Below are 12,193 nucleotides of genomic sequence, written 5' to 3'. Positions count from 1 at the left end.
AATCAGTGAAATTAATTTCACTTTAATTTGGCAACCAATTAAAACAATTTCTATGTTTCCTACATGAGAGTGTCAGACCTGAAATGCAATAAGTAACCTTTAATGTTCAAAAGTTTCAAAGAGCAGCACACAGAGCATAGTGAGGGAATTAAATAAATATAACTCAAATTCAAAAAGATTAATGATTAATTCATTTTTTCAACACAAGTGGAGCCTTTTTGTGTTCTGACCAGAGTAGGTGACCTTCAGTCGTACAACTTTGAGCAGAGGAGGGTGAAACAAAGAGTCAAGTCCCAGATCTTATGTTTGTGAGCCTGAAGTGGAAAGCTTCATTAACAAAGAATGTCATCTGGGAGGTGGAGGAATTTCAGTTTCACGTCTAAGAGGCTCTTGCTGGATGTAAGTAGTAGATGTGATTTTCTGTGTCTGTAGACAGCAACAGATTTGTGATTGAATTTGGAGTCCAGGGAGCGCTTTTAAAGACCTTCTATGACTCTTTGGTGGCATCTGTCATTTTTTACAGTGTTGTATATTGGAGCAGCGGTTTATCGGCAGCTGAGAGGAAGAGGTTGGATAAACTCATCAGGAAGGCCAGCTCTGTTCTGGGATGCACCCTGGACCCAGTGCAGGTGGTGGGAGACAGAAGGACTCATCTCTGATGGATAGAGTCTCCCACCCCATGCATGTAAATGTTGCTGAACTGCAGAGCTCCTTCAGTGACAGACTGCTGCATCCTAGATGCATGAAGGAGCGTTTCCACAGGTCCTTCCTCCCTGCAGCTGTCAGACTGTACAATCAGAACTGCTCCCAACAAACATAGATGTTTACATCTGCGCTGTAACTGCAATAATTTAATCAACCGATTTGCACTACAACCTGGTTTGCCTCTTATCTGTAGTTAATTTTATTTAATTTAATAACGGCACTCTGTTTATAGTAACCCATTGTCCTTGATGTAAATATGTAAGAAAAATTTTGTATGTTTCTGTTCTGACCTGTTTGTTGTATATGTGTCTTTCTGGCTGCTGTTACAGCCAAATTTCCCCTTGTGGGGCAATTAAAGGATTATTCTATTCTGTCATATATTCTGACATAAAAATTAAAATAGATTTAAATAAAACACAAGCCTTTATCGTCAAAACGGGTTGAGCCTCAGGGAAATTAAAGTTTCCATTGTCATTTGTTTACCCGTGTGTCTGAAAGATTAGGCAAAAACCACTTGGCAGAATTTATTAAAACTAGGCGGGGCTGTGGACAAAATTATGTGGTGTGGAGTTGTTCTCAGCAGAGGACGGAAGGATTCTTAAGCTCTTCCCTACAAATCCACATCAAGATATTTATGAGAGTGAGCTATTTATAAAGAAAACCCAATGACGTCAGGATGTTATCAGAGAATTGGTGATGTTTGCTTGATTAACGCGAATCTTGTTTTGATCATGGCTCATATTAGTTATCATCCTCCACCAGTTGTGTTCTGTGCAAACCTCATTTCTCAGGGCAGGACTAGAGGCTAAGCACCTAACAAACTTATTCTGTAATTTTAATAACCATTAACACCATTCTGTTTTTTCCCCTCAAAATTAATTATCAAAAGGTTTTCATTTAACAAAATTATATGAGGAATTTTATGCCTAACGAACACGGCGCTGTAACATGCAAATGAGAAGGAGATAAGTCATGTCAATGTTATCTCCCCCTTCGTGCCGGTTATGGTGTGTAAATGATCTGTGACTCACGGTGCGTTGTGCTCTCCTCTCAGGTGTAGCTGGTCTGGTGTGATTAACTGAAAAGCAATAAAGAGGGGGCAGGACCCTTGGTGTGCTTTCCTTTCCTCTACACACCGTCCAGCCAGTGCAGCGGTAATTTTTGGTTGAACAGTTGTTAATTATTTTGTGTTTTGTGTATGTGTGTGTGGGGGTTTTGTGTTTTTGGTTTTTTTGATGGGTCCAGAGGGTCTATTTTTCCTGCTTTATTTCTGTTATGTTGATTTTGATAAAGAGGACTTCAGACACTACAGACCCTAGATTTACTGGCTTATCTACCTTCTGTTGTTAGCCCTTCTTTAGTAATTATGATTAAAAAAAACAAAAACAAAAAACAAAACCCTGCAGCTTTAACTTTATAAGATTATTTTTTAGACCTCTCATCTAGAGAGGCTTGGATTACAATTTAAAAACTAACTAAAAAACAAACAACAACAAAAAACGACATATTTACATCCAGATCTTGGTTTTTTTTGTAATTCTGCTTGAACAACCTCCTTTAGTTTGAGCCAAAGTTTATTTTAAATATACAGAAAATTATTGTTTACATAACATCAAATTTAATCCATGTGAAGTGGACCCATTTTCATTATTTTAATAAAAGCATAATAAACAGTGTTGTTGGAGTACAGAACCCTGATGCCTCATTTACATCGAGTTAAATCATTAAGAGGTGGAGGTTTGATAATTTGTTTCATATAAAATAAATTTTACAACATGCAGCCATAATTGGTTGTTGTTGTTTTTTCATTTAAGAATTTGTTGATGAATCAAATGAGCCTCCCACAGTGTCTCATTTTGGTCCCCTTTACACTTCATTTAAAACTGAGCCTTCCCCATAAAAAAGGATTACAAAATAAAAATCACAATCCTGATGATTAAGCCTCAATTTCTGTTGCTTTTATTAACAACTGCCTTTAAATGGCGCACCATTAAAATCTCTTGGTACGACGCAGCAGCAGGAACAACCTCTGGAAAATCCAACAGCACAGCAAATAAAGGCAATCGAGTTTTCTTGTCTAAACAGGATTCATTAAAAGGTGCTCTACACTTCGGGGTTGGGGGCCTCTACATTAGACAAGACCCTGCATTTTGAATCACCCACCTGCAGTGCCTTATTGCAGACAGTTTGACATTCAACACTGCAGTAATTTCCAACAATCACTGACTTTAACTTTCCATTCTTTACATTTTAACTATTTGGAGTTTCTATGTCATGTAAAGTTGCTCCTTTCTGGTTTAAAAAGTATTGACAGACATGATGACCTATGTTGGAAGAAGCCAGAGATCATAAGGCAGAGACAGTAAGCAGGACCAACAGGAGAACTTAAGAGGGAAATATTAAAAGTGCAAAATACAGAGACATTGTGAAAGATGACATAAATATCACATAGACAACTGATAATTCTACATACTCTTCTAAACATATGAATTCTGATCCTGTGCAAGTTTAATCTATTGTATTGGTCACAGGAAAACAGCTTTTAACAGCTTTATCTCATGTTAAAGAGAATAAGACTTCAGAAATCAAATTAAACTACATAATGTGGCTTTACTTTTCTTGGCTAGAGTGAATCTCTTCCTCGTGGTAAGCAGACTGTCAGTGTCAGACTGCTTTGGTTGTTATCTTGCTCCCTGCTACGTGAAATAAAACACATGCCTTCACTGCCCACCTGCTGAAGTCAGAGGATTTCAAAATGGTAGGGAACTGATTAACACTTGAGGCAACTCACCTGGTTGCGAAACACCAGCCCCAAGATTGCTCCAACCAGCTCCAGGAGCAGACACGCTGCCAGGGTGTACATGAACTGTGGTGCACCAGACAAGAATATGAATTTCATTGTTCTATTGAGTTCAAGCATATCCCCCCCCCCAAAAAAGAAAAAAAAATTGAGATAACGTTTTCTAAAGTGCCTTTGTGTGCATCTTTTAACAGTTTGTGTATTGTGTCCATACAGAAAGACCTTTCCTTCCTATCCTAGTTAATCTCTAAAGCAACCAGTGACCAGAACACTCTGGTCTTGCTCTGTGCTTTCATAAAATCCTGAATATAGATGCCATCTTCCCATGTTTGTCTTTTCCTGCATCTGGCAGTGACTCCAGTTGTTTAGTTGCTTATTAAGTAATTTGTAATACAGTGTGTCTTGATTTTTCACCAGTCAGTTCATTGCATTTCTTCCTATAGTTTTAGTACATAACAGAAGCAAAAATTTAGTACATTATGTCAAATGACTCTCCTTAGTGTAATAAGCCATTACTCACTCCAGCTTAGAGACCGGTGTGAGCATCCTCCAGTCGCTAGGGAAAATATACATTGTCTGACTGGTTGCTGGCGATGAAATCAGTTGCAAATGTGATGCTGCACCAAATACCTCCTATTGATTGTTTTGGTTGCTAGCACGTTGCTACAGCTGAAGTAAAAGTTGTGCTTTTACCAGTGAAACAAACATGTTTCCAAAACGTAACAATCTCTATTTCTGGTTTGTGTCACACTCTTCACACAGTTTCAGTTGGAAAGTGTTTGCAGACAAGTTGGCATCTTATAAGCAAACGATCTGCTAGCAAAGCAATTCCAACTAGGTTTTTGGTGCAGCATCATGCAACTCTCAACCAGTTTCATCCAGTAACAGCTTTTTCTGTTTGTTTGTCTCTCTTTAAATCCCAGAAAGTAAGACAGACTGGTTTAGTTTAAACTGTGTGTGTGTGTGTGTGTGTGTGTGTGTGTGTGGGGGGGGGGGGGGGGGGGGGGGGGTTATTTGCATCTTTACAAATAACAATGATGCAAAGGCAATTTCCAATACTTCACCACTCACCACTTTCAATAGAGTTATATTATCCCTCAGGGAACCCAAGACTCCAATGAATGAAACAACAAATAGGATGATGCCCAGTAGGATCAGGATTATAGATGGGGCCAGAAACACACCCTCCAGTGTCTTGTACTGCTGTCGCTCTACTTCTGCATAGATGCCAATACCCAGGATACATCCGCCTATTAGCTGGAAACACACAAGCGAAGCAGTTAGGACAGATTAGTCATCAGCTTGAACATGATGGGAAACCAGCAGGTTTCTAGATTCGCTCAGTTTCTGCAGATTTAAATATAACTAAGAGAATAAAACATTCAGTGGGCCAAAGCTTAATTTCCACAATTACATGTTCGTCAGCTACCACTTAGCAGGGAATATTGAGGTGGAAAAAAAATGGAAAGTGCTTAGACCACCAGGTCTCAAAGACAACAGAGAAAGAGACGCGTACAATACTTAAGTTTAAGGTCATACATATTAGAAGGAAAATACAGCAACATCACTTTGTCAGACAGGTTCTATTTAAGTGATTTCTTGATTCAGGAGGTCCAGCAGTAATCGGGGCTGGATATAGCTAGTGAAATTGAACTTTGCTTCCCCAAAAAACGTGGTTTTCACAGTCAATGCTTGATTTAACAATAAGGCAATTAATATTTCGACACAGGGACAGATAGGTTTGGATTTTTGTTGATGCTGGAGGTCAGAGGAGAAAGGCCAATTAGCTTTGAGTTGACAGGAAGGTAACAAGAACTCAAACAACCACAAAGATGGGCCACAGTGGATACATCTACCGTCAGCTGATAACAAGTCACACAAACGTATTCACATAAATGTAACTGCTGTGACATCACCTGTTGGTTAGTGTAGCCCTCACACTGTATGTGATGACCAGGAGGTGAATCGGACTAAGAAACCAAGAGACACTGCACACTCATATTATAGCAGTTTGTAAACCACACGTTAGCCTCACCCTAAAGCAAATAATTATAAAATGCAGTTTAACAGGACTTTCACACTGACTTCACTTTTCACACCAGTAAGCTGTGCCAGTCTCCCAATCTCTTATGTACAGTCTATGGATGATGGTCCATGTGAGTCTGTCTGATTTAGACAGAAACCTCAACAACAAGCATAAAAATCTATATGCCTATAAAGCATAAAGTCTGCACCTCAATCAAATCATGAATGTTTCATTTAAATTCCACTTTGGTGGTATACAGAAGCAAAAATGTTTTTGTCCATTTCTAAAGCCAATTGTATAAAGCGTTTTAATAGTTTCTTTATCAAACAACAACAACAAAAGAAATCCTGGCAAACACTGACATAATTATAGGCATACCCTTGTAGAGCTACAAGGGTATGAAATTTCTCCCGAAGAAGAAATGATAAATAAATTAAGCAATTATAATCTGTATAATCGCCAGACTGTAGTGGACTATGGTTAGGGCTGCTCAATTAATCGAATTTTAATCACGATTACGATCTGGGCTTTCAACGATCATTAAAAATGACTGAGCCGATTATTAGCCCCTCCCTCATTTATCCGCGACACCTTAAAGGCCGGTCCGTGAAAATATTGTCGGGCATAAACCGGTCCGTGGCGCAAAAAAGGTTGGAGACCGCTGATTAAGAGGACCCGAGGGAAGCTCGGAAAGCTAAGCAGAAGTTATTTGGAGAGTGACTGCCGTTGGTTGAAAAGAGAGTTTAAAAAAAAAAAAACTTCAGTGGTGTTGCACACTATTTTATATTATTTTTTTAAAGTCATTGTTAACCCTTTAAAGCCGGTCAGAGCTGCATGCTCCGTTTTGCGTAACTATTTTTAAATCCCTGTAGAACCTGAACCGCGTAAGCTAGCGCAATAATTTGTTTTGCATATGAAACCGGAGGAGTTGTACTTACATCTGATGCCATCAGCTTGTCCTCGGTCACGGTTTCGTTCCACATATAGCTTTGCAAAAATTGCATAAAAAGCGCTTGCAGGAACAAAAACATAATATTCCAGAAACACGCTTTGGCGTTCCTATCAGCTGTTCGTAACACTTCCCACAGTGAAATGATGCACATGCTGTTTTCTTTGCAAATTTGCATCATAGGATTGTTTTTTGTTTTTCCTGCAGTATATAAAAATTGCTGTATCTCCAAAATAAAACTATGAAGACACTCAAAATAAATTTCCTGTGGTGGGAAACTATTTTTTGCAACTTTATTGTATTTAAAGTTTTGAGGGATAAACCTCTTAAATTTCTCCAAGTAGAAATATATGTAAACAAAACAAAAGCGATTTTCAATTTTTTTTGTAGTTTATTGCACTTTTTTGCAATTTATGTAATTACTATGCACTTAATGCATACATATTATTAAAATATGGGCTATAACAGTTGTATTGATGTATAGCAACTTGAAATGCTCCCACAAATGGCACTACAGCATGTAAAAAAATAATATAAGCGCTGGTGGACTTGGTTCTATAGTAGGTCTTAAAGGGTTAAATAAATATCGTCAAATAATCGTGATCTCAATTTCAGTGAAAATAATCGTGATTATCATTTTTGCCATAATCGAGCAGCCCTAACTATGGTAACAGATAATTCAGCGTTGTTATTGTAAAAAATAGTTTCTTAATTAGGTTCTCTGAAGTTTTGTATAGTCTGACACATGCACGCACACAGTTTCCCTTCACCACAGTACTCCAACATAATTCAACAATCAATTCAAAAGAACATTTAAGAACCATCAGTGCTGTGAAGCAAATTGCCTAGATTGTTTATACACAGCCATAAATACACACTTTTCTGTCTTTGTCATTGAAGAGAACTGAAAGAGAAGCAATCTTCAGTTTTAAGTTCTCAAGTAACCAATCATCCATACAAAGTCATCACATCAGGATGGAGAAGGCTAGTTTTCCCATTAAAGACAAAAGATGGGTAGAAACGAAACAGGGCACTGGCATTACGGACTGATAATTGGAAACTCAGCAGGATGTTCCTGTGAAACAGAGCAGTATCACATGAACAAAGCAAACTTTCACAAATAGCAAATTATATTTCTCGACAGAAATTAGTGGGGTTTTTTGTCCCTTTTTGTGCTCAATGCTATAAATTTCAATTCGATTCAAGCGAAACTTGCAAGGCCGGTTTAGCTCAAGAACCTCCATTTAGAGTGGATTCACATAATTATACCTCAACATAGATATATTTTTAAACATATAAAGACCAACAGCTCCATTATTCTTTCTGTTGTGTTGTGAAAGAAGCACTGTTGAACAGCCACGTACTGCTGCACGCCAGCTGAATAATATATCACAAGAAGGCTCCTGTGTAGACATTAGAATTGTTAATGAGAACCCTAATCAAAAGGTCAATTAAGTCAAATTAACAGTGGCAGAAGCTATTTAAGCAATCAGCAAACAAACCTGTCAAAGTCTAGGAGGAGCAAAATGAGAGAGGGGAGAGCGCAAAGGGTCAGCTCACCCAAATTACTTGGGGTTTTTTTTTTGTTTTTTTTTTTAAACACAACACAACCCCTGCACAGAGAGGAGCCGGGTCAAGTGTGTAGACGTCTGAATGAGTGGTCGGTCTCAATATAAAACTGTTTTTTTGTTGTTCCCTTACAGCGGTGTTTCCAGCGCTGACATCCTCAGGTTCCTGCATCTAAAATGACACCGTGAGGAAACTTATCACCACCTCACGTGACGCTGTTTTGAATCCTATCTTTAGAAACGACAGGCTGTTCTACTGTGTCAAAGCAAGCCTGTGTGTGTGCTATACTCTTCTGGCTCACTTTGAAAATGTTTATTTGTTTATTACAGACACACTTTGAGCAAACTGCACCATATAACCTCAAATATTTGGCTTATTCTATGCATATCAATCTAGCTAATAAAGTGCTGTGAAGTATTTCCCCACCTTCTGATCATTATCATTTGTAAAATGGTCACATCTTTCTTAAGGAGTATTAGGGCAACATTTAAAAAAATGTATATATATTAGTGATAATTTTATGCCTTGTGTAAATAAGTTAGTGAAACAAACTGATCAGCCATCTGATTGTGTCTTGTGATTTAACATACGTCCTGTCTATTGCACGACGGTGTGACCATCAATATCCTTGCATCTGTCCACTGCCAGCTATTTCATTGTGTACAAATCAGGCCAACTCCTTCAGGCTTGTGTACTTTCCTTCTGACTATTGTAGCTTTCTGCACCATCTTTTCTGCATCCTTCTATTTATCACCACACTGTGTTTATGTGCTAAAGAAGAAATAATTTTCTTTTTACTAAAACCAATTCTGAAGTACGATTTCACTAACTCATCTTCAGTTATCTTAAAGATGGTATAGCAGCTGCAGCACTTTCAACAAAGGGACAGGGATCTCAATAAGCATCACATCATGCTGTGATCTAAAGAAACTCAACAATAGCTGACGAGGACTGACGAGACAAAAGTTTACATTTTTGAAAGGTTCGAGTCCCGTTACATCTGGCGTAAAACTGATGAAGCTTTTTATGAAAACGAACATCATACCAAGAGTTATGCAGGATGGCGGTAGTGTCACGAAACGTCTAAATCCAAGCGAGATACTTTGGCCTGACTTTTAACAGGTTGTTCGTTCTTTAAATCGTTCAGTGTTGCTGAATTAAAGCAAGTATGCAAAGAAGAGTGGGCCTAAATTCCTGCACATGGACATGAAAGACTCATTAGCAGTTGCTACAAATGGTGGCAGAATTAGATTTAAGAGGCAGTTACCTTTCACATGGGGTCATGTATGTTTGGATAACTTTTTTCCCCCCTTTTCAAAACTGCATTTTGTATTTATTCACGTCATCTTTGTTTGATGATCTGAAACATTTAAGTGTGAAAAATATGCAAATAAACAAAACAAGAAAAAAAATCAGTTATGAGGCAAATGCTTTTGCACCATATAAAACTAAATTTCAGTCTGAGAACAGTGTTTCTCAATAACAGCAGCTAAATGTTAACAACTATGTATTTGCTGAAACAAATTTAAATGCCCAGGTGTGTTTCAACAATGACTTCCAGGCTAAATTAAAATTAAAAGAGCCATTTATACAAACTCACTGACTGCCAAATAGCACATGGCACGTCCTGAAATAGGATCCGGCAGCTGAAGTGGAAACTGGCCAAATTGCAACAATCCATTTATACTGATTTCAGTTATTTGGTCTGTTTTTGCATGCTGGAAGGGTTAAAATGAGCACGACTTCTTGCAATATTCATCCACATATCCATTACCAAAAAAACAAGCATTTTCTCTTCTGTACACTGAAAAGAATAACTTTTCCCCATTTCATTTTCAAAGCAATGACTGTAATGAAATTGTTGTTTTTCTATAATAATTGAAGCTTGTTATCAGGAAGGCTGCTACTGAGAAAACATAGAAGAGCTGGTTTATTTTTCTGCTTGTGAGGTATGCTGTAAACAGACAAATTTAGGATATTTGTGTTAAGCCACCTGGCGCTATCCCTGGTACTGAATAGATCAGAGGAGGAAATGGAGAAAACATCGCTTTAATTCTGCCTTGTTGGCTTATTGTGGACAGAAATATCAAAGTAGCAATGTTTCAGAGAGAGAGTGAGCGAGAGGCAGAGGGAAATGCATGGCGTGAGCAGAGAAGCAGACTAAACGATCCAATAATCACGGCATATTGCTTCTGCAAACACCATTGTATGACATATTGCTAATTGCTGTTTGCCGCCATCCCCCCTCCCAATCTGATTTCAGCCATCCTGTGAGATGCACAGCGCATCACAGCAAAAGAGAAAAAGGGGGAGGGGGGGGCCTATGCAGATTTCAGAAGGTCCGACACTGTTTATAATCCACCATGATGCCTTTCCCTTACATGTCCCTGCTTGGTGTCTGTTATGGTCTCTTACTGGCCGCTGGCCTGTACGCCACGAACTCGCTTCCATTCAGCCAAGAGGAGAGGAGATCACTTAGAGCCTTTTAAACAGCAATTTGAAATTTCTGCCAAGGATAGAATATGTCAACAGTCAAGAGTGATAATCTCCACAAAGAGTCTGTCTTGTTTGAGGATCATTCTGATTCATGCAAACAGATTTCTAACAAACGTACTCGGGAAAATAAAATAAAACGGGTCACACACTGTTTATCATCATGCACTTAGCTGCAGATGGCTCGGCAACAGTTTCAGGGCATTAGGCCAAGATCAAGTGGTAGTTTATAACCTATTACACTCTGCTAAAACAACTTCGTGGTGCTATTACTGGACACAGCTCACAGCTATAAAGGCATGCAGTGCAGCTTTGAAACCAGGGTACAATCTGCAGACATAGCACAGACAGAAAAGGAAAAGAAATGTAACTTTAGGATTGTCACTGCTATTGCGTCCTAATTTAAATTAGCTTTTGGAGACATTTTAAAGCTAAAGCAGAGTTAAGAAACCAACATGGAACTAACAAATATCTGTAAACTACTGGCTCTCATATTTTCCCTATGTGATAATCAGAACACCTGTTAGATCTGAGAGAAAAGGAAATCTTGTCATCTACATTCAGAATGACATCATAGGCTATTTTTAGCCAGTCCAGCAGCTCAGTAAATGTGGATTTTGTTCCCCAGATGTAAATATCTAACAAATAACAGAACAATTTACTAACCTGTCTGAAATTTCTAGCATATTTATTAATTGTGGCCAGACAGCCAGTTCTAAAAACTTTGATGAGCTTTCCTCTAAAAAGGTCAGTCTATGGATGAAAAATCTCTTTTCACAAGTTATTGCATTGATTTCCATCTTTCACATTTATTCCTTGTCAGTATGGACTTTAATGCGCAGTAGGCAAGTGTACCATATATAAATACCACGTTTCCATGAATTTACACTGATGTACCTTATCACAAAATGTTAGAATCTTTCTCTAGTCCTTTGGTTAATGATCATATGCATTACAAAAACCCCTCAAATTATAATAAAGGCTAATAAATATGCATCCAGATCTGTGTGTTTATATTGACCTCAAGCCAATGCTAAACCAATAGCGAAAGGGTCTGTGATGCCTTCTGGAGACAATTTTTCTGTCTGCTACATCATTGCAGATGAATTCTGGCTCACTCTTCTTTACAACGTTGCTTCAGTTCACTGAGGACTGTGGGCATCCAGTTATGTATTCAGGTTCAGGTCTGGACTGGGATGGGCTGCTGCAACATCTTCTGTTGAAGATTTTTTTTCTATGCTTGAGATCATTGTCCTGTTGCACGAGCCAATTTCAGCCGAGCTTAAGCTGTTGGAAAGATGGCCTCACATTTAGATAGAGTATTCTGGCATATAAAGAAGTTAAAATCAAGCTTCAGCCCTCTACCACTAGTGGACAGTTCCTATGAGATGTTTGTTAATCACCAAATGTGGCTAAACATCTCCACTTTGGCCTCGAATGTCCAAATGACCTTGTCCAGAAACCTTGTAGTTTGTTCAGATGCATTTTTGCAAACCCAACTGTGCTGCTGTGTTCTCTTTACAGAGAAGAGGCTTTGTTCTGGTAACCCTTCCAAACAAGTCATACATGTTCAGTCTTTTTTGTATTGTCATGAACTTTAAAATGTAGCATGCCGAGGCCTGTGGAGTCTGTGATGTAGATCTTGAGGTTT

The 12,193-nt window shown here is 38.4% G+C and overlaps 1 protein-coding gene across 1 annotated transcript in view; it reads right to left on the bottom strand.

The window, feature by feature from the left end:
- The window catches only part of tspan15 (tetraspanin 15), a 41,130-nt gene that overhangs the window by 21,828 nt on the left and 7,109 nt on the right, over nucleotides 1–12,193 (bottom strand). Inside the window, exons 2-3 of the mRNA XM_080885634.1 lie at nucleotides 4,577–4,762; nucleotides 3,497–3,571 (exon numbers count right to left, since the gene is read on the bottom strand). Coding sequence (XP_080741760.1) covers nucleotides 3,497–3,571; nucleotides 4,577–4,762 — 261 coding nt within the window. The remainder of the gene's footprint in view (nucleotides 1–3,496; nucleotides 3,572–4,576; nucleotides 4,763–12,193) is intronic.

This window comes from Rhamphochromis sp. 'chilingali' (assembly GCF_963969265.1).
Source record: "Rhamphochromis sp. 'chilingali' genome assembly, chromosome: 6".
Taxonomy (NCBI): domain Eukaryota; kingdom Metazoa; phylum Chordata; class Actinopteri; order Cichliformes; family Cichlidae; genus Rhamphochromis; species Rhamphochromis sp. 'chilingali'.
The sequence above is the reverse complement of the archived record's forward strand: the minus strand, read 5'-3'. Positions and strand labels throughout refer to the sequence as shown.